This window comes from Pan troglodytes, chromosome 18, assembly GCF_028858775.2.
Source record: "Pan troglodytes isolate AG18354 chromosome 18, NHGRI_mPanTro3-v2.0_pri, whole genome shotgun sequence".
Classification (NCBI taxonomy): Eukaryota; Metazoa; Chordata; class Mammalia; order Primates; family Hominidae; genus Pan; species Pan troglodytes.
Window position 1 is genome coordinate 85,580,773 of NC_072416.2, and position 22,842 is coordinate 85,603,614.

At 51.4% G+C, this 22,842-nt stretch overlaps 1 protein-coding gene across 5 annotated transcripts in view; it reads right to left on the bottom strand.

Annotated features, from left to right (window-relative positions):
• Nucleotides 1-22,842, bottom strand: part of ZCCHC14 (zinc finger CCHC-type containing 14) — an 86,237-nt gene that overhangs the window by 4,552 nt on the left and 58,843 nt on the right. For 2 of the 5 annotated variants that reach the window (XM_063797920.1, XM_016930323.4), the window contains exons 3-12: nt 22,244-22,317; nt 12,972-13,043; nt 9,761-9,870; nt 8,937-9,031; nt 8,001-8,055; nt 6,614-6,896; nt 4,444-4,535; nt 3,582-3,709; nt 2,265-2,405; nt 727-2,187 (exon numbers count right to left, since the gene is read on the bottom strand). In XM_063797920.1, the coding sequence (XP_063653990.1) occupies nt 727-2,187; nt 2,265-2,405; nt 3,582-3,709; nt 4,444-4,535; nt 6,614-6,896; nt 8,001-8,055; nt 8,937-9,031; nt 9,761-9,870; nt 12,972-13,043; nt 22,244-22,317 (2,511 nt within the window). Of the gene's footprint in view, nt 1-625; nt 2,188-2,264; nt 2,406-3,581; nt 3,710-4,443; nt 4,536-6,613; nt 6,897-8,000; nt 8,056-8,936; nt 9,032-9,760; nt 9,871-12,971; nt 13,044-22,243; nt 22,318-22,842 lie in introns of those variants that run through there. The other 3 variants (XM_016930325.4, XM_054668548.2, XM_016930324.4) reach the window with 3 other exon arrangements.

The window sequence follows — 22,842 nt, forward strand, 5'->3', positions numbered from 1 at the left end:
TTTCTAAAAGCTCTCCAGGTGACCGTGATGTACAGGCAGGTCTGAGAATCACAGATCTAGTGCAACCCTTAGAAGCAACTGGAAGTCTGCAGAGACCAAGTGACTTTGGCAAGGTGGCACCATGAGTTGTCAGAGTTGGGACCCACCTTCCCAGTCCCCAGTTTCCAAAACAGACAGCAAGAAGAACCCTATTACAACTACATCAGACATCCACTGGGATTTGACTAAAAGAGACAAAAAAATAGCGGAGATAAAACAGGAGGGAATGGAAGATGCAGCACGGCTGAGGGGTGACAGCCCCCCACACCCACAGCCGCGCCGGCAGGGAGGGGCAGAGGGGACAGCAAGCCCCACCCCAGAGGGTCCAGAATGACAATGCGCCACAGCCTGAGGGCCCCAGTGTTAAGCCAGGGGGCAGCACTGAATCCCTCACACGTGCCTCTCTGGGCTCGAATCAGGACACGGCAGCCCAGGGAGGCCCTGTCCACACTGGCTAAGCACCTTCTAGAACCAGAGGCTGTATGAAATCATCATGGCCGTTTTAGACCCAACAGCAGCCCTTCTGGGGACCTCACGGCCTATCGTGAAGATTTCCACGCGCTTTCAAAGAGCATTCGAAAAATTATTTGCTTTACAAAGAAAGAAGTTTACTCTTCATAAAAACCAAGCATTTGTGTGCACTGGTCCTGCGGGAGCCTGGTGGGCGCGGCCATGGCGCGCGCTTACCTGGCCGGTTGAAGTCCATGGACGGCTGTTTGCAGTCCTGGGCGCGGTGACCAGTGGCCCCGCAGTTGTAACAAGATAGGTTCCCGCTCTTTTTGTGACTGGAACCATTGCTACTGCCCACCAGTCCTTGGGTCTGGTACACCCCTGCTGTCCCTGCCATGAAGTTCTGCATGGGTGGCACGGCAAACGTGGACTGCCCACTCAGGACAGGGTCTGGGGTCCCACTGCTGCTGTAAGGGGCGTGCACGACGGGGAAGGTGGAGCCGCCGCCGTACTGCTGGGCGCTGACGTAGCCGCTGCTGCACATGGGACTGAAGGGCAAGAACGGGAAGGTGAACACGGACGGACCGGAGAACGGGTGCTGGAAGTAGTTGGCGTAGCTGACAGTCAGGCCACTCGAGCCGCAGCTGCCGCTGCAGCCACAGGACGTGCACACAATGCAGCCCGGCGGGGGTGGGGCGGGCTGCGGGGGTGCCGGGGGCTGCTGATGGTGGTGGTGGTGGTGGTGGTTCGGATTCGAGGCAGGAATGTTTCCTGTGGAGCCGCCACCGCCACTGCTGCTATAGAAACTGCTTTCAGGGACGGAGGACAGCGCCGGGCTGGAGCTGGGGGCTGGGCAGCTGGGCAACGTGGCCATGTTGGCAAAGGACGTGGAGGGGTGGCTGCTGGGAGAGGCAGTGTTGCTGTTTGCACAGAAGCCACCCTGCAGGGGGCCCACTGGCATACTGCTCATTGCAGAAAAGGCAACTTTGGTGTTGGCTGTGTACAGAGCAGTCCGGGGGTTTATTATTGCAGGGGGCACACTTATTTGCACATTATTAGGACAGGAAGTTTGCCCAGAAATGGCAGAATCAGCAGGAACAGATGACGACAGCAGCAGTTTGATGGGCGGACGGGCGGCGTGGAGGACTGTGCTGGGCGTCCCCGTGGCGGCCGTGCTGGTCTCCACGACCAGGGCCGGTTGCTGTGCTGTCTTCAGCACCCTGTCCAGCGTGGATGCATGCACGACTTTGGTCCGGGGACCAAAGGAGACTGTGGGTGACATGGAGCTGCTCTCCGAAAGCCCAGAGAGGACCTGCACAGGCTGGTGGGGTGCGGACGCGGGCAGCACGTCCATCATGGCGCTGCCAAAGCTCTTGTCCACTTTCATGCTGCTTCTTGGTCCAGATCCTTTATTCCTTTCTTCTAGAGACAAAAGTGAGTGCACAGAAGACGAGAGGAGCTTCATGTCCGCGCTCCCTCTTTCCGGCTTGTGCACGGAATTCAGCATGCGGATGGGTGCGATGTGTGAGGCTGCGCTCAGCATCTGCGGGGGCAGGGGGTGGTGGCCTGATGGATTGGAGCTGGCCTCATTCTGCACAGGGAGAACCTGGGCCGTGGGTCTGGCGGAACTGGAAGTGAAGTGATTCAGCAGCATCACCGGCTTCTCCTTGTCAGAGCTCTCCAAGTGAATCTCCACACCTAGAGAGGGAAACAGAGTGGTCAGTGCCATTCCACAGCTGGGCCAGGTCGAGCCAGAGCCGCGCACGTGCCCTTACGTCTGTCATTCTCCTCAGCGCTGTCGGAGCTCTCTTCCCGGGCCTGTACCCCCATGGGGCTGGAGGAGGAGCTGGAGTACTCCGAGGAACTGCCTTCCCGGGGCAGCTGGTGATGGGGCTGCTCCACTTCCACCCGCAGCTCTGCAGAAAAGGGACAGAGGAGCAGCCATCAGCTAGCGCCCCTGCAGGCTCAGCCCGCCCCGTGCCCCTGCATCGCACTGTCGGCAGGTGCTCCTTCCAGGGAAACGCAGGGCTCTGAGAGTCAGAAAATGAACACGCCGGCCCAGGCCGCACGGTGATGGATGCAGCAGAGATTCAAATGGCAGCGCTGCTCAACACCCCCTCAGCCAGGGCCCTGCCGGCCCCCACCATCAACCCCAGAACAACGCCCTGTGAAGGGCACCCCCAGCGCACCCCCAGGAACTATCACAACACTACACCGCACCCCATCTCACGAGGCCGGCCGAGTCACGGAGATCTTTTCAGTCAAATCACCACTTCAAATCCATCCTGCCAGGTTTTTTTTTTCCCTCCTGAGCTACTGCTCCTCCGATTTCTATTGTGAAGAAAACCCGGCTCCTCTTGTGAGACAACGGAGCAAGCGCGCCAGGTGTCCCGCCCTTTCTGAGAGGGGAGGATGACAACCAAATCGCTGAGACTGAGGGTCCCCCAAAGCAGGAAGGTCCATGGAGAACCATGTCACTGATGGGTCAACATTAAAGGCACTGACTTAAACGTGGCCTCTGGGCACCAGTCCTGCTGGGGGGGGGGGCGGCCAGGCTACTCCCATCTCATTTCTGCTCACCCCCACGCGCTCGCTCTCACTGTGGCAGTTTCTGGACCTGATCATTTTGCCCAAGCAACTTCAGGGAGGTGACTGCCCTCTAGCTCCTAAGCCAACTGTCCCTTCGATTTTCTTATGGCAGAGACGATAATAGTTAATGGAAAATGAGTATAAAGATTTAAAAATGTAAAAATCAAATAGGTGTGATTTGAAATCTAATGATCAAACAGAACACAAGGCCCTCTCTGTGTCTGCGTAACCCACCTGCCCGGCACACCGGCCCTCTCTGTGTACGAGTAACCCACCTGCCTGGCACACCAGCCCTCTCTGTGTACGAGTAACCCACCTGCCTGGCACACCAGCCCTCTCTGTGTACGAGTAACCCACCTGCCCGGCACACCGGCCCTCTCTGTGTCTGCGTAACCCACCTGCCCGGCACACTGGCCCTCTCTGTATATGAGTAACCCACCTGCCCGGCACACTGGCCCTCTCTGTGTATGAGTAACCCATCTGCCCGACACACCCTTGTTCACCTGCTGCATGGCTGCCCCGCCCCGACTGCACAGGCCCGACGTGGCTGGTGGGGGGCACTCGAGCCACACCACTGCTGGTGACCAGCGGCGGGGCCGAGGAGTTCAGGCACCGTCTCTCTGACTTCTCCCTGTGAAATAATCAAGCACAGGAATAAGTGAGCACTGCCTACTGGTGCTGCCTCACATGCGGCTTCAAGACGGGTCTACTCCACACCACAGGGCGGCTTTGATACAGGGCGACTTCGAGATGGGTCTACTCCACACCACAGGGAAATTCCCCCCAGAGCATTAAGGCAAGGAACTCATTCTGATTGGTCAAATTTACTATAAAGGTCCTTTCCTGTCAAACCTAAGACACATCTGTAGAACTTTAAAAGCATGACTAGGCCAGGCGCGGTGGCTCAGGCCTGTAATCCCAGCACGTTGGGAGGCCCAGGCGGGCAGATCACCTGAGGTCCAGAGTTTGACATCAGCTTGGCCAATATGGTAAAACCCGGTCTCTTCTAAAAATACAAAAAATTAGCCAGGCATGGTGGCGGGTGCCTGTAATCCCAGCTACTTGGGAGACTGAGGCAGGAGAATCGCTTGAACCCGAGAGGCAGAGGTTGCAGTGAGCCGAGATTGCACCACTGCACTCTAGCCTGGGCACGACAGAGCGAGACTCCGTCTCAAAAAATAAATAAATAAAAATAATCCGTCTCAAAAAATAAATAAATAAAAATAAATAAAAGCATGGCTAAGGACTGGATAAGCAACAGAAACTAATCCAATCACTAGTATTTAGCACTGGAAGCCTCAGCACTCCATTCGGCACACGAGAAATGGAAATAAACACAGGTTTCAAAACCCACTTCACACTCACTTTTCCAGCTCCAGCTGGGTCTTGAGCTTCTTCTTTGCCCCCATGGTGAGAGACTCAAATTTATTCAGATCTTCTTCAGTAAGGCTCAAAAACTTTCACAGAAAAAACAAATTACAAAGTTACGGAGACGTAAGTAGGACTCTGAGAACAAAGAACTTGGAGTTGAATTCAGTACATTTATTCTACCTCTGGGATATGCAAACAGATCCAGCTGAACTCAGCAATTACAGGCTGGGGAATCCTAGACCCTTTACTTGCTAAATGACTTGGTGTCAACGGTTCAACTCCGAGACGCAGTTCTGAGCAAGAGTGTCCCCGGCCCCTCCAGGGCACCTTCTGTGCAGGCTGTGTGGATGGGTGCACCACCTCACAGGCTGGCGGCTCTGCCAAAGGTGCCCACTTGCCCTCTGCTCTGTGAGTAAATACCAGCAGGTACATGCTTTGGGGCAGGTGACTAAAGAAAACGTCTTGCATAAGTCACAGTTTGAATCACCGTGGAGATGCAAGTTATGATAGCGTGCCACCCCCACCCTCCCCAGGACGGCCCCATCACAGTGCCATCCCTTCAGAACTCATCACCCTCTGCGGGATGGTCGTCTTTTTTTTCCTTTTTTTGAGACAAAAATCTTGCTCTTATTTTGTTTTTTTTTTTTTGTTTTTTGAGACGGAGTTTCACTCCGTCACCTAGGCTGGAGTGCAGTGGTGCGATCTCGGCTCACTGCAACCTCCACCTCCCGGGTTCAAGCAATTCTCTGCCTCAGCCTCCCGAGTAGCTGGGATTACAGGCACCCACCACCACGCCCAGCTAATTTTTGTATTTTTAGTAGATACAGGGTTTCACCATCTTGGCCAGGCTGGTCTTGAACTCCTGACCTCAGATGATCCACCTGCCTCGGCCTCCCAAAGTGCTGGGATTACAAGCGTGAGCCACCGCACCTGGCCAGGGATGACAGCAACTTTGTCAGGTAGCAAGTGATGCAGAAAAGCAGATGCCATCCACGCTGAATGGTTGTGTGGCTACTCCATTGTGTAGGCTGGTGCTACGCAAACACACCAGCCTCTAATTTTCATGTTATTTCCTAACATGATTTGTGATTTAGGCCATCTCAATGCAAACTAAGAATAAAACATTTAAAACTAATTATGAACAAGGTTAGTAAAATCTCTGCTTTTTAAGATTCACAAATCCTTGGCCAGGCGCGGTGGCTCATGCCTGTAATCCCAGCACTTTGGGAGACCGAGGTGGGCAGATCATGAGTCAGGAGTTCGAGACTAGCCTGGCCAACATAGGGAAACCCTGATTCTACTAAAAATACAAAATATTAGCCAGGTGTGCTGGTGGGCACCTGTAATCCCACCTATTCAGGAGGCTGAGGCAGGAGAATCGCTTGAACCCGGGAGGCAGAGGTTGCAGGGAGCCGAGATCTTACCATTGCACTCCAGCCCAGGTGGCAGTGCAAGACTCTCCATCTCAAAAAAAGAAAAAAACATTCACAAATCCTAAACAAAGGGTATTACAAATATACTTACAATTTGGATTTAACTATGTAGTAAAAGCTTGATTTCTAGGTTCAATTGTAGATTTTTCGAGAAATGAAATTTTTACATAGATAAAAGCCACCAAGCCGGTTTGCCCAGCAGAGGGAGTCCAGAGCTCAAATACCTTGTATGGGTTTAATCTAGTTTTATCATTGACATCAAGACTTAAGAAATTTCTGAATTTTTTTAACAGTGAAAAAATGTTCCTCATAAGAATTCTCTAGGTACGACTGCTTGGAAGATGTAAAATGCACCCATTCCTCTAGATCTGGCCCGCCGCAGTGTCTGCGCCAGCTACGCCGAGAGATGTCTAAAAGGGGCACCGTGCCAGAGCTCAGGATTTCTGTCCACAGCAGGGCTCTGGGGACGGACTGTCCCTCTCGTCACGCAGAGCATCTAGTTTGTGAAGGTCTTGAAGCCCCTAGACAAGCTGTTTGTTTACAACATGTCCTGTTTGTGTCTGGCTGCAGCTGCAGGCGGCCTCTGCAAAGCCCACCGTCTCCCGTAAGAACAGGCGCCTCGGCCTCCCTACTTCCTCCACCTTGTGTTGGTTTGGAAACTCAATGCCCCCAGGGAGGTCTTGAGAAAACAATCTAGCAATTCTGTATGGCCAGCCAGAAAACCGACATACCTTCTCCATGGAGAGCTGCTTAAAGACGGGGTAATACTTGTGCAAACGCAGTTTCCTAAGCCAGTCTAGAATCCCATTCTGCTCCTGGGTCTGAGGGGTCTGCAGACTGGAAGGCATGAGGATGGCAGGTGATGTGTCCATCTGCGTCCGGTAGGCCAGGGCTGAGCCCGCGCTGCCCGCATGGGAGCAGTGAGGCAAGGGGGCGGCTGAGCCGGCCGGGTGCTGCCCGTGGTGCTGGGCTCCGCTCTGCGAGGACGGGATACCAGCCACTCCACACACAGGCCTGTGGGACAGGGGCAGGAGGGACACACAGAGACTGTGGCTTCCACAACCACAGACTCCACCACAGACCTCACTTCTAGGCCTTTCTGTGCCAGCCTCTGCCTCTTGGCCGGCCCTGTTGTCACAGGCCACCCTGAACTGCAAACACTGGTGTGCTATGACTGCCTTCCCTCCCCAACCACCTTTCTGCAGCTAAGATTTCTGTAATGCATGCCTGTGCACACGTGTGCATACAGGCGGCTGTGCATATACACACACATGCCTCTGCCTGTGCTTGGGAGTATGCGTCTACTTGTGTGTACATACGTGTATTATGTATGTGTACGTATCTGTCCCCACCAGACTTCTGCTTTAGCTGCCAAGTTTCTGTTACTTGTATTTTTTAAAAACATGCTACTCCGATAGGTATTTCTGTTACTTCTAAGTCACAGAATGACACTGATAAATCATACATCAAAATAGACTATTAAATCTTTAATGTTCAAATACAATTTTTTTAGAAAAGTAAAACGTAGAAGGCTAGAAGGTGTGAGCAGCACTCCACTCTGGCCTTGCTCCTTAACTGCAAAGTCACACCCGCTGACTGGGCGCTTACCCTACCCCGACACCAGGAGGATGCCAGTCTACTCCTCGAAACCTCGCGCCCAGACAACACCTCCACGAGACTCCCTATGGGGGTGCGTGTGCACTGGTCTGTGACAGCCCACCTCACTGTCAGCAAAGATGGGAGCCTCTGTGTTGCCGGCATACGACTGCAGCTACCCAGGGCCCGTGCGGACAGAGGACGCTCCTCAGAAGCACGACCCTATGCTTCTGGGAGCAGGTTTCTCACAGCCAGATTCTTGGAAATTCTGATTTTCTACGTCTACAATGGGGCCCAGGACCTTGCACTGGGGAAGAGTCCCTGGGAATTCTGATTCCAGTGGCTTAGAGAACTCTTTTTTTGGAAATTGTAAATTCAATCATCTCTACTCAATTCTTCTCAATATCATCCAAGACTCAACTTGAGCATGACTTAATTCTTGGAACAACTTTACACAGAACTCAAAGTAAACGTTGTAAAATGCTTATCTGAACTGTGCTGGTTACATAGAAGATTTCTCACCTTCCAGACACACCCATCACGGTACCTACTTTAGAAAGGGAGGGATTGCCAGGACCTATAAATTTAAAAATAAATACCATAAAAATTTACAGACAATGAAAATATTTGTTTTATTTTATTATTTTTTGAGACGGTGTTTTGCTCTTGTTGCCCAGGCTGGAGTGCAATGGTGCGATCTCGGCTCACTGCAACCTCTGCCTCCTGGGTTCAAGTGATTCTCCTGCCTCAGCCTCCCGAGTAGCTGGGACTACAGGCGCCTGCCACCACGCCCGGCTAATTTTGTATTTTTATTTTATTTTGGAGATGGAGTCTTGCTCTATCAACCATGCTGGAGTGCAGTGGGGCAATCTCGGCTCACTGCAACCACCGCCTCCCGGGTTCAAGTGATTCTCCTGCCTCAGCCTGCTGAGTAGCTGGGACTACAGGCGCCTGCCACCACGCCTGGCTAATTTTGTATTTTTATTTTATTTTGGAGATGGAGTCTTGCTCTATCAACCATGCTGGAGTGCAGTGGTGCAATCTCGGCTCACTGCAACCACCGCCTTCTGGGTTCTAGTGATTCTTCTGCCTCAGCCTCCCAAGTAGCGGGGACTGCAGGCATGCATCACCAAGCCTGGCTAATTTTTTTGTATTTTTAGTAGACACGGGGTTTCACCATATTGGCCGGGCTGGTCTTGAACTCCTGACCTCATGATCCACCCACCTCAGCCTCCCAAAGTATTGGGATTACAGGCGTGAGCCACTGCGCCCAGCCTAATTTTGTATTTTTAGTAGAGACAGGGTTTTTCCATGTTGGTCAGGCTAGTCTTGAACTCCCAACCTCAGGTGATCTGCCCGCCTCAGCCTCCCAAAGTGCTTGGATTACAAGCATGAGCCACTGCGCCCAGCTGTTGTTTTTTTTTTTAATTTATATTTAATCATATTTTACAAACTCACTTGGACTCTGAAGCTGCTGTGGGGGAGAGGAAGTGCTGAGAAACCTCCTGACATGGTCATTTTTCAACACGTGAGAAGGTAATGAGGCCAGGTACCTAAAAGGCAAACAAGTGGTCTTATCAACATTAAAATGGCATTCCTGCTGACGAATTGAAAGAAAAAAATTTAACTTTTAATCAAGAGAAATGTGTATTAGAGGAAAAAACCCAGAAGTGCCAGAGCCTCATATTCCTCCTGCTTTAATTCAACTGAGTTCTTGCCCGACTGCCACTGCTTCTTCAAGCCCTTCCTCTCAATGCTGTATTCATGGTCACCAAGGTCGACGACAGGAGTCACGCCCTGTGACATGAGATCAGTGCCACCCACCAGCCAGAAAGGTGCTTGGACACTGGTCCCCAGGGCCCCGGCAGCAGCACATTTACGGAACTGGTAGGCCATGTTACTTCGTGTGCCACGTGAGCCAAGACACGATCGAGGGTCCAGAGAAACTGTTTAAGAGACGCCAATTTTATCTGGGAATAGTCTCAACCTTGGACTACAGGACGGAAACAGCAGCCCAGGATTATTTCACAGGACTGCCAAAGCCCACGACGTGGTGGGACCCACCCTAGAATTCCCTTCCTCACACACTCAGAACCACTCTTAGCTTACTGAGGGCTCCCGAATCCTCTAGAACTAATGGAAATCCCTAGAGGCCAAGTAGAGACCCAGGTCCAGGTGGCCGCGCGTCCCCCCGGAGCTCCTTGGAGGACCACAGCATTGACCACAGGACTAGCCTGTCCTTGCCAGCTGTGGACGCGCCGGGTGCCTGGTAAGGGCCTCACCTCAGGCCTGAGTCCAGATCCACGTGGTTTCGCTCCACATAAAATGCATCCGGACCAGCTAAGAAAGGAATGAGTTTCTCCAAGTTCTCTTCAGGATAGAGCTGACATAGCTGGAAGAGAGGACAAGGCAGAGGAGGTGTGTCCAGACCCATCCAACACCAGCAGAATTCTGCTACTGCAGGAAAACCTGGGGCAGGTGCTCCATGGTGCCGCCTGCTGGTCTGATATGATTTACACCTCCCGTCAGAGCTATTCTGGGGCCCACATCCACTTAGGGTGTAGAAAGTCACAAAAGAACATTGCTCTCACAGTTACATCTGGAAAAGCTTGACAATCTGCACAATCACAACGTTCCTTGAGCCCATCTGAGAGTTGCTGGGCCACTAAGTCAACTTAATTTCAAACAGGACCTGCCCCCATGACAAGCCAGGGCACAAGGCCCTGGTGGCTGCCACACCAGCAGGTCTGGAGAGACAGGCTCCGATGGACACACTGACACAGGCTGACGTGGCCAACAGAAATGCCGGAGCCCCAGGCGGGGCAAGTGGGCCCTTCTTTCCAAGTTCTTTTCCGCAGGAGGAGCCAGAGAGAGCCCCATCGGTGGCACCTGGGGACCGGGCACCAGGCCTAGTGCAATTCCCGGGACCACTCTCTGGATCTGAGGAAAAGCCCTTAAGACGCTGCAGGAGGGACAAAAATTGCTCCTGGCCCCAGAGCCCAAACCAAAGGCCCGGTTTTTAGGAGTGGGGCAGGGACAATACTTCCCTTCCTCTGCCACCAGTCACAACAAGGCCCGCTGCTCCTGGAAGAAGGGGAAAAGCAAAAGCGCTCTGGCGCTGGAGGAGGTCAGCTCCTGCCGGGGAGGGCAAGGCACTGAGGAAGTGCCGCCCCGAAGCCCAGGCACACAGGCCTGCCCAGGATCAGCCTGGGCTGCGAGAGTGAAGGCCCTTGCCCCCACAAGCCCAGCACCAGGTCGCAAACAAGCAGCAGCGGTCTACCCCCGAAAAGGCGCCGAGAGGGTAGAGAGTGCCCTGCTGTGTGCCACAGGCCTGCAGGGACGGCTGAAAGCTGGGAGTGAAGCAAAACGGCGGAGAAGACCCTCCAGACTCGGGCAGCAGCTGCCTTCACTGGAGAGGCCCTGAGGGTAACAGAGGCAGCAAGAGAGCCCAGCGCCAGCTTCATCCTGCCCAGATGGCCTCCAGGACCCCACTAAGGGCCCTGGCAGAAGAGGTGTTGACCCTTTCCGGGCATAAATCTCGCTCTCCTCCGGCTCCATGGTCATCTAAACATGTCTGACATTCAGTCAACATTTGCAAGACATACCAAAAAAAAAAAAGGAATAAAGGGGGAAAAAACTACTGTCAAGAGATAAAGCAATCATTAGAACCAGATTCAGAAATAACTCAGATGTGGGACCTACGTGACAGGGACTTTAAACAGCTATGACGGATATACTAAAGGACCTAGTGAAAACGACAACATGCACAAACAAACGGGAACTTTCATGAACACGTTTCAGCAGAGAGATGGAAACTTCATGAACACGTCAAATGGAAAACCTAGGGGCAAAAACACAAAAGAAACCCCTGGCAGCAGAAATGAGGACTTGGGTACATGGACAGGCTCCACAGCAGCCTGGGCAGAACTGAGGGAATCGGCTGGTGTGGAAACGGGCACAGGAACCGCCCAGACGTACACACAGAGAAATGCACAAGCATGGGAGAGCCGTGGGGCGGCAGCACCAGGGGTCTGAGGCTCGTGCCGCCGGAGTCCAGGAGAGGGGAGGATGCGGCAGAAGAAATGCTTGAGGAGAAAATGGATAAGAATTTTCCAAAATTAGGCCAGGTGCAGTGGCTCACACCTGTAATACCAGCACTCTGGGAGGCCGACGAGGACAGATCACCTGAGGTCAGGAGTTCAAGACCAGCCGGCCAACATGGTGAAACTGTCTCTACTAAAAATTAAAAAAAAAAAAAAAAGAGAGAGCTGGGCGTGGTGGTGTGCACCTGTGATCCCAGCTACTTGGGAGACTAAGGCAGGAGAATTGCTTGAACCCGGGAGGTGGAGGTTGCAGTCAGCCAAGATCATACCACTGCACTCCAGTCTGGACAACAGAGTGAGACTCCATCTCAAAGAAAAAAAAAAACAAAACAAAACACTGAGACAAAAGCCCAATGAGAGGTCGAAGTTCCAGCCAGCAGGAGTGGAGTCCAGGGAAGCTGTGTTTAACAAAAGGGGAAACTACACACAGAGGCGAGGAGATTTAGTATTTTAAACACTACAGAGGGAAAAGCAGATTCCCGGGGGCGGGGGGTGTGTGTTACCCTCGAAGGCGTGGCACTGTCGTGTTCTTCAATGCCCAAGAGGCCAAAAAGATAAGCGTCATCAGACATCGTCCTCACTCCATGTTCTCCTGCAGGATGAGGCCTTGGCTTCATAATGAAAAGTAAGGCTCTCTTTGGAGACATTTACATATGTTACCCCATTCACAAAGCTGACTGCCTGAGAGGCATCACTTTGGCTGAGACAGTCGCTCACGCTACAGCACAGGCCAGCGGGCCCTAAACACGTGTGCAGTTACAACTGTGTGTACACATGCACACGGAGACAAAGAGGCATTTATTTAGTAGTGGAACTTTCTGTTCAATGGTATCTGCTGAACCAGATATTTGTAAAGATAAACGTGGGAGGACCACTTGAGCCCCAGGAGGTCAAGGCTGCAGTGAGCTGTGATGATGGTACCACCACAACCCAGCCTGGGCGAGAGAGCAAGATCCAGTCTCTTAAAAAAATAATAATAAAATAAATAAATAAATAAAAACAGATAAAGGTAAAACTAGGTGAAGTCTCTACCCACTCAGCCACCTGAGCGTGCCTCTCTCCCCCAGCCTTTGCCAAGGAAACCTGGGGGACTGAAAAGTAACAAAAGAAACCAAATGTCCTCATCAGTCGCTCATGCCCGGCGCATCTCTCAGCCTCATCTCAGTCTCAACAACTGAAGGAGGCATCCGCGGGGTCACGGACCTGTGCTCGCAGCAACGCTCATGTCAGCAGCGGGCCTGGGACTCCACTGCGGCTGGGCAGGAGGCCCCGCCCTGCGCACGCTCACTCGCTAGCTGAAGGGAGGGGCCTCTGAAATTACTCCGTGGTATCATCAGCCACTGGGGAATGTGATTCTTTTAATTTTTATAAGAGCCCTTGATTACCTTACCTTTGAAATAAATTCAGTCACTTCAGAGGAAGATTTGGTTACTGATGTTATTGAAGAATCAGACCATAAGACCTTAAAAACAAACAAACAAACAAACAAACAAACCTTAGAAACAGACGCCACATACTTGGTTCCCAGCAGGTGTCCTGGTACGACTGGGGCACACGTTCAGTCGGCAGCTGAGCCCAGTGGGCCGCGCACCTGCTGTGGGAAGCACCTAAGCATCCCTTGACTTGTTACAGAAAGAAGAGTCACATAGCTCCAGGCCCTCTAAAGTCTAACTTGTTTTATGCAATTATTCAGATATCACCAAATTACTCCAGAGTGGGGTCTACAGCTGCCTCCTGTAAGTTCTAGAAAATCCCTGACAATTGCTTGTGTGTGCCCTGTTCAACTTCCTCAGGGGACCTCCCCTTCTTAGGGGAGCCTATGTGCCTCAGATACAAGACCGACACATTCCCAGAGAGCAGCCCTTCGACCACCAGTAAGGGCCCGTGGTGCGCCCGCCCAGGTGCTGTGGGCACACAGTGAGCCCAGGCCCTGCTCTCAGGACACTGCAGAGCTGTGGGGACAGTGTGAGTCCATTGATAGCAACAGGACAGGGCAGTGATCACTAGGGCAGCAGTGATCACTGCTGGGGAAGAGCAGTGAAAAGGGCTTTCTGGAGGAGGTTCTGCAATGTCTGGTGTGCCCAGCCCTTGTGAGCATCAGCTTTCCTTCCCAGCATGCAGCAGCGGGCGGTGTCACTGCATGGCTCCACGGAGGTCCATCTCCCCACATGCACGCTAAGCTCCAGGGGGGAAGGGGCGGTGTCTTTTTCCTCAGCTTTCCCCCGGCTATCACAATGGTCATCACATGAGGTGCTAAACAAAGCTGACTGAGGGGGAAGGAGAGCGTACTTTTTGCACATTAGAGGGAGTTTCTGCATGGAGAAGAGCTTGGGTTGACTTCTGAAAGGCAAATAAGAAGTTAGCTACAGGATTGAGATGGACAGAGGGGATGGCCTGAAATGACAGGGAGGAGGCCAGGTCGGGAAGGGACAAGCACCAAATGCAAATTGCACTCAAGTCCACAAGAAGCTGGGGGATTTCAAGTCGGCAAATAAAATGACCAAATACCTTATGCAAAAGAAAACGCTGTATTAACACTGATTTAGAGCAAAGAGAGCTCACAGGCACCCAAACCACCTCTGCTCCCTCACCCACACCCACACCCACGGGCCTGCAGTCTAGTCCCCGAGGTGTCCACCCTCCTGCCTGCTGAAACTGAGGCCAGTCTCATCACATCACGTAGCGTCACTCCTGGGTCTGTTTCATCACGCCCTCATAATACACAGGCCAGTCGAGGGAAGGGCCACCTCTTCTTCACCAGAACCCCAGTGCCTACCAGAATTCATCAAGGCAAGCAGCAGCGTCCCTGGAACTAACGGCTGCAAGGTGTGCACCTTGCCACCCAGAATCTTCCACACCTAAAATGAAAATGCTTGAGGCCGGGCGCAGTGGCTCACACCTGTAATCCCAGCACTTTGGGAGGCTGAGGTGGGCGGATCACCTGAGGTCAGGAGTTCGAGACCAGCCTGACCAACGTGGAGAAACCCTGTCTCTACTAAAAATACAAAATTGGGCGGGCATGGTGGCAGGCGCCTGTAATCCTAGCTACTCGGGAGACTGAGGTGGGAGAACTGCTTGAACCCGGGAGGTGGAGGCTGCAGTGAGCCGAGATCGCGCCATTGCACTCCAGCCTGGGCAACAAGAGCGAAACTCTATCAAAAAAAAAAAAAAAAGAAAGAAAGAAAAGAAAAGAAAAGAAAATGTTTGAGCTCCTTCTCTGCCTTAAATATTAAAATCTCTCAACACCAAAAATCTTGGGGAGAGGTTCCTAAGCTGCTCCCCACACAGAACTCCAAGAACACCACCACCAACAGACACAAACCCCTGCCGTGAAGATGGCTGGCCCCCGCGCTGCTGACAGCGTGTCTCTTTCAAGGTAAAGCGTGTCATAGAAAACGTCTCCTCTGCACAGCTCTCACACCTGCCTCTAGGCTGTATCTTTCCTACTGCGCCCTAACCCAGGGAAGATGTGAAATCCACCACCCCAGCGATAAAACCTGGTACGGACAGATCATCTTATGTTGAAACAGACAACCTGCTTTTCCAACTGTTATGCACTTTAATTACACAGGACTCTTCTACTTTGTGTTCGGATACATTTTTCTCTGACTTGCAGGTGCAGCTCACATTCCTCCCTAAGGCTATCAGAAAGTGAGCACTGGAAACAGAGACCGCACAGTCAGGCGGAGACCAGCCCATGTCGCTCTGCAGGTGATGCTGGCTGACGGCTAAGCTGCAGCAGCCACGATCCAGACCCAGCAGAGCCCTCTACCTCACCTGCCCACTTGCCCCAGAGCGCCAGAAGGGGAACCGGCCGTTGGAGGGGCATGGGGGCGGGAAGAGCGTCCTCTTGTCATACCTGCCTGACCTGTACTATGGGGACACGTGTCCAACCATACTCACAAGCATCCACAACCAGCTACCCCATTACTTTACATTTCACCAAGAAAAAGTGTTGCCAATTAGATTCTGGCACAGCATCTTCTATCACGTCCCTGAAAAGCTACTTAGCCTTATCTGGACGAATTGTAACGCATCTTCATCACACCCCAAAGCCCAATGTGCACACAGCCCGTGCATGCTCAGGATGTCCTCACACGCAGGGTCTAGTTCCTCTGGCTCACTGTGGACTGGCTCTGAACATCAGTGTTTTTCCACACAGCCTCCCCCTCCAGAGCCACTGGAGCCATGCGGCCTCATTCTGCACAAGAAAAGGCTCAGCCAGGCACCTCTGGGGGCAGGGCTCAGCCACACCCCTAAGGGGACAGGCAGCCCAGGATCCCCCAGACCTTTGGAGACCCCTGAGGAGAGCCAAGGCCCAGCACAGAGACAGGCAAAGCCAGCAAGGAGAACACAGCAGCCGAGGGAAAGCGTGGACTCTAAGAAAACTAAAAAAATTTTCATCAATACTCTTACTAAGCTAAGAGAAGAAGGCATATCCGAGAACAGGATGCTATGAAAAAAGAACTGTCAGAGCTCAAGAGTTCTCTGAAATGAAAACCAGGCCAGTAGGAATGAAACGCTCAACTCAAGGCAGGAAGACAAGGCAGCCGTCCACAGAGCAGAGCAAAAACCCGACGGGACGCGGGCTCGCGTGCACGCCAGAGGAGCTCCAGCCAACAGGGGAAGATGTGGGGGAAGGAGCAGCTTTCTAAGTCCTTGTCAATCAGCAAACAAACACAAAACAGCTCCAGTGGAAACAGTGTTGGATACTGGGTGAGACATGAAGACACCCCGAATCTCCACTCAGCTCTGCCAGGGGTCACCTTCTGCAGCCACACTCATCACCACAGGTCCCCCAACCTTGGAGGGCAGGGTCTACCTAGCGCCTGCTGCTCTGGCAATGCCTGAGGAATCACTGGGCCCTCTGCTGTGCACGTGTACACGTGATAAAAACAGAGACTCAGGGAAGCCTCACTTGCCAGGACTCCTTCTTTGCTAACGGTGACTGACAGCATACTCGGAGCAGTCAGTGTTGCTTGGGGTATGAACTTTTTTTTTTTTTGAGACAGAGTTTTGCTCTGCTGCCCAGGCTGGAGTGCAGTGGCGCGATCTCAGCTCACTGCAACCAACCTCCGCCTCCCGGGTTTAAGCGATCCTTGTGCTTCAGCCACCCAAGTGAAAAAATAAACTTTTAAAGAAAAGATAACACTAAAATAACGTCTGGGTGACTTTAAAGGATGGTTTAATAAGAGTTGTTTATTAGTATTGTTTTATCATTTTTTTTCTTTTTTGAGACAAGGTCTCTCACTGTCGCCCAAGTTGGAGTGCAGTGGCATGATCTTGGCTCACTGCAGCCTTGACCTCCCAGGCTCAAGTGATCCTCCCACCTCAGCCTCCTCAGTAGCTGGCAATATAGGTGAGTGCCACAATGACCAACTACTTTTTGTACTTTTTTGCAGTGATGGGGTTTCACCATGTCACCCAGGCTGGCTCAAGCGATCCGTCTGCCTCAGCCTCCCACAGTACTGGGGTTTACAGGCATGAGCCACTGCACCTGGCCTCTATGATTTTTTTTTCTTTTTTTAAGAGACGGGTCTCACTGTGTTGCCCAGGCTAGTCACAGTCTCCTGGCCTCCAGGTGATGCTCCTGCTTCAGCTGCCTACATGCTGACTTTATATCAAAAAGGTTCCATCATTTGATTCCTGCATATTGATTTGATTTCCTCAGCAACTAGGAACTAGCGATTATAATTTCAGCAAAATCAAAACCAACTCCATAGAAAAAAAGCTTGAAGTCATCTTAATCCAGTTACTTATATCTTCCTATAAAACAGTAACCTTTTGTATCCTGGAAAACAACGATATATAAAAATTAAAACGAGAAACCGGCTGAGAAAATCAGTGGGGCAGGGAGAAGTTACTTATTTCTCCCTGAATAAGTGAAAGTTTTTAGAAAAACACGTTTCTTTGAATCTTGCCATACTGTCAGCAACAGACTGTTCCACCTCAGCGAAGCACAGCAGACATTACTACGAATGCTGGCTTATTGCTCTGGTCACAGTATAATTGCTATTTATTTCCACTTACAAAGGACAACTTACTTAAAGGACAATTTGATTTTCATTACTCAAGGTTCTATGGACAAAAGGAAAATTTGAATCTTCAAGTATTTTTTTTAACAAAAGGAGTTGTAATGAATTATAACTGACGATGAACTGCACGTATTTAAAGGGGTCCGTCTGCTGTTCTGATCTAAGGGCACCTGTGAGCCATGTCCCACCATGGCAGGGAGCATCACCCCTGAGGTGTCCTCCAGCCCCTCCCCAGGAAACCACTGACTGCTTTCTGTTGCTACAGATGAGTCTGCATTTTCTAGAATTTTATGTAACTAGACTCATAAACGGACTCACTGAGTATAAACTTTTTGGAAGGAGTCGTCTAGTTTCTTTCACACAACACGAGATTCGTGCATATGGCTGAGTATCTCAGTTGTCCATTCTGAGACCCCTCAGCATTACTGCCGGGTGGTATTCCACTGCGTGGACGTAACACCAGGGTTGGCCTGTCCACGCGCCTGTGAACGGGTGTCTTCGTTGTTGACAGTCTTGGAACGTTACAAACAAAGCTGCTATAAACACTCATGCGTGAATCTTTTATGAACATGTGCTTAATTCCCCCAGGGTAAATACCTAGGCTGGAACTTACGGGTCATACTTTTTAAGAAACTGCCAGACTGTTTTCCGAAATGGCTGCACCATTTCACATTCCCACCATCAGTGAATGTGATTCTAGCTCCCCCACACCGCAGCCTGAGGTGGGTGGGGCCGGCGTTTTTCATTCCAGTATTTCAAGAGGTGTGCAGTACCCTTTCACTGTGGTTGACTTAGCATTTTCCTAATGATGAGGATGGTGACTATCTTTTCACATGTGTTTATGTGCCACCCATGTATCTTCCTTGGCAAATCATCTTTTTTTTTCTTTGTGGAGACAGGGTCTCACTGTTGCCCAGGCTAGTCTTGAACTCCTGGCCTCAAGGGATATTCCTGCCTCAGCCTCCCGAGTAGCTGGAACTGCAGGCATGTGCCACTACACCTGGCAGAACTCTCAAAACTTAGTAAGAAGAAGCAACTTGTTGGGCATGGCGGCTCATGCCAGCAACCTAGGCGGCCAGGACAGGAGGATCCCTTGAGGCAAGAGTTCAAGACCAGTCTGGGTGACAGAAGGAGACACCATCTCTTTTTTTTTTTCCCAGGCAGTTTTGCTTTTGTTGCCCAGGCTGGAGTGCAGTGGCATGATCTTGGCTCACTGCAACCTCCGCCTCCTGGCTTCAAGCAATTCTCCTGCCTCAGCCTCCCAAGCAGCTGGGATTACAGATACCGGCTACCACGCCTGGCTAATTTTTCTATTTTTACTACAGAGAGGGTTTTGCCATCTTGGCTAGGCTGGTCTCAAACTCCTGACCTCAGGTGATCCATCCGCCTTGGGCTCCCAAAGTGCTGGGATTACAGGCGTGAGCCACCGCGCCCAGCCGGAGACCCCATCTCTTAAAAAAAAGTTTTGAGAATTCTTTATACATTTTGAACATATAAATCCTTCATCAGCTACATGACTTGCAAATATTTTCTCCTAATCTTTGCCTTTTCATTCTCTGCATAGTGTCTCTCAAAGAGAAAGTTTTAAATCTTAATATATTCTAATTCATCGATGTTGTCTTTTATGGATGTTTTCAGCACTGTATCTCAGAAATCTTCACCTAATTTAAAATCACAAAGTTTGTGTCCTCCCAGCAGTTTTTGTTTTGGGTTTACATTTAGGTCTCGGATCACTTCTAAGTTAATTTGGTGTAAGGGCAGCGGCGGTAGTCAAGGCTCGCTTCTCCTGCATACGGATGTCTGTTCCAGGGTGTCTGCTGAAAAGCGCATCCTTTCTTGGTGGCACTCCTTCATACCCGGCCTGTGTGTGTGAGTCTGTCTGGAGCCTCTTCTGTCCCACTCATCTGTGCTGCCTTCCCTTTTGCTACCTCACAGCGTTGTGATCCTGCTGTTCGAGAGGTCTTGAAATCAGGTTGTGCAAGTCTTCCAATTCGTTTCTTCTTTTCAAAATTAATTACTCAAGTTCTTTCCATATCACTTTAACTTGATTTCTTTCTTTCTTTCTTTTTTTTTTTTTTTTTTTGAGATGCGGTCTCGCTCTGTTGCCCAGGCTGGAGTGCAGTGGTACAATCTCGGCTCACTGCAACCTCTGCCTCCCAGGTTCAAGCGATTCCCCGGCCTCAGCCTCCCGAGTAGCTGGGACTACGGGTGCCCGCCACCACGCCCGGCTAATTTTTGTATTTTTAGTAGAGTCAGGGTTTCACCATGTTGCCTAGGCTGGTCTTGAACTCCTGACCCCAAATGATCCACCCACCTTGGCCTCCCAAAGTGCTGGGATTACAGGTGTGAGCCACTGTGCCCCGCTAACTTTCAGAATCAACTTGATTTCTAAAATAGAAAAATCTGGCCAGGTGCGCTCATGCCTGTAATCCCAGCACTTTGGGAGGCTGAGGTGGGCAGATCGCTTGAGCAGGGGAGTTTGAGACCAGCCTGAACAACACGGTGAAACCCTATCTCCACAAAAGTACAAAAAATTAGCTGGGTATGGTGGCATGTGCCTGTGGTCCCAGCTACTAGGAGGCTAAGGTGAGGGGACTGCTTAAGCCCAGGAGATCGAGGCTGTAGTGAACCAAGATCATGCTACTGCACTCCAGCCTGGTGACAGAGCAAGACAGTGTCAAAAAAAAGAAAGAAAAAAGAAAAGAAAAGAGAAAGGAAAGGAAAAGAAAAGGCCAGTTACAGTGGCTCACGCCTGTAATCCCAGCACTTTGGGAGGCCGAGGCGGGTGGATCAGGAGGTCAGGAGATTGAGACCAACCTGGCTAACATGGTGAAACCCCATCTCTACTAAAAATACAAAAAATTAGCCGGGCATGGTGGCGGGCACCTGTAGTCCCAGCTACTCAGGAGGCTGAGGCAGGAAAATGGTGTGAACCCGGGAGGCGGAGCTTACAGTGAGCCGAGATCGCGTCACTGCACTCCAGCCTGGGCGACAGAGCAAGGCTCTGTCTGGAAAAAAAAAAAAAGAAAAGAGAAGAGAAAAGCAAAGCAAAGCTATGCCCGGTCAGGTTGTATGAAGTTCTCACACCTTACACTGTGTGGACCTGACTCCTGATTTCCTCACCACAAATAACTGGACTAACTGGACTAAGGATTGGGAGCAAATCAAAGCCCACTGGGCTATGACCATATGTGAAGACAGCTCCGTGCACAGCACCTTCTTAAGTGCACAGTCCCCACCAGTATCTGAAGAGGCCTGACACCGCAATGCAAGGAATGAAGGAAGGTGTCACACGCGACCACTGCAAAATGTCAGCAAATACCTAGGATCACTGGGACCGCTGCTGCGTTCCAGGGCATTCAGAGGGCCCCTGTGGTCTTTCCCTGGGCTCCGCCTGGGCTGCACGACATGAGACCCAGAAACTCCGTGGGCGCCGAGACTCCGGCACTACCATCACAGGCACCAGCAACCTCCAAACCTCAGCAGCTGAGGATTTTCCTTACATTTTCAAAAGAAAAACGCACAGCGTAACAACTGCTTGTCACAACACAGTCTCCCAAACCAAGTGGAGACTTGTCCCTTTAGTGGAAAAAGGATTTGAAGTATTTTCGTGTAGCTACACTCTTCAAAAAATTAGTAAGCTGCGCAGATGAGTCATGCCAGATGCTCACAGGAGTTCTGTCTGGAGAGCGCTCTCCAATGACGCTGGGAACCGACCTTCAAGAGCAGTCAGCACTCGATGCCCATGTGGTCCAAGGAGAATGTCCCCCTGTCAGGGTTCCTGACAGAGCCCTGACTGGGAGCTCGGCACCATCAGCCGGGACACATTTCCCAGCCTCTTAGGCATCTAGGTGGGACCAAGAAATTAAATCTGGCCAACAAAATATAAGTGAAGTGTCTAGAGGCTGCTTTCAGGAATGTTCCTTAAGAGAAAGATTTCAAGCCTGCCTTTCTTCCTCCTGCTGCCCAGGATGAACGCGTGAGGACTGGTGCCCTGGCTAGCACCTTGGGCCGGGAGCAGAGGGCCACATCCTAGGGATGGCACAGAGTAGCCAGAGGGGGCCTGTACCCGTCCAGGGAACGGGGTGGCCTCCTGCATGCCCTGCTGTGAGAGGGAAATGGGCTTCTGGCCGTCTCGACCCTGGTCACCGTGGGTCACCGGGAAACACAACACTGCTCATCTCTCCTGATTCTTTGTGGTACCCAACTTCAGTGACCAGCTCCCAGCATCTGAACGTGTCAGTTTAAGGAGCGTTCCCTGCCCAGACCAAGGAGCTTTCATCATCAGTCTCCAGAGGCACCACGGCCCCGGGTTCTGTGTGCGCTGCTCTGCAGGCTGCCTCATCCAGTTCTGCTATTTAGCCCCCTGAAGTATGCACCATTCACACCTGAACTGACAACCCCAGGCCCTGCCCGAGCCCCCACCCTTCCCGCCTGTAGAGGCCCCGCAGCCAACAACCCCCACCCTGGAGACAGCCCACCCCGAGCTCAGGGCCAGCTTCCTATACAGCACTGGCACGGGGCTTTGCACAAGGCACAGCCTTAGCTAGGAAAGAAAAGCATCTCCAGGGTAAGTGTTTTCTTCCTACCCTTCCAGGAGAGAGGGGGAAAAAACTTAGCATCTTACCTCAAAGGAACATTCAACATTTCTGTCATTTTTTGTGTGTGATAATCCCTTCAGGTCTATCTTTTCAACACTCACTGTAAAAGTAAAACAAAAAACAAAAATGAAATAAGAGCTTGAAGTATATACATGATTATTTAGCATTTGATATTTAGCAGTTTTCAAAACCAAGTTCTCAGCACCCAAGGCTGTCCTGTCACTTTGGTGGCATCTCACCTAGAACCAGAGCCCAGAGAGGAAGGCGGGCGGCAGCACCAATGCAGGGCAGATTCACAACAGAAAGGAGGGAAAGCAAAGCCACACCTGGCAATGGAAGGGCAGGAACGGCACTGGAGTACAGACACACGTTTATGGACCCAGCGAGAGCCCAGCAGTAGCTACAACTGAGAATCTGTGCAGCCTCCCGGGTTCACCCTCAAAACCGTTACGAATCTGTCCCAACTTCTGAAAAGGTAATGCTCAGCATTTTCAACTGTGACTGGTTAAGACAATATTTCCCCAAGAACACAGTCACCTGGGGGGCCTCTTCTATGTATTTTCTTCTTTTTTTTTTTTTTTTTGAGACGGAGTCTCACTCTGTCTCGGCGGCTCACTGCAACCTC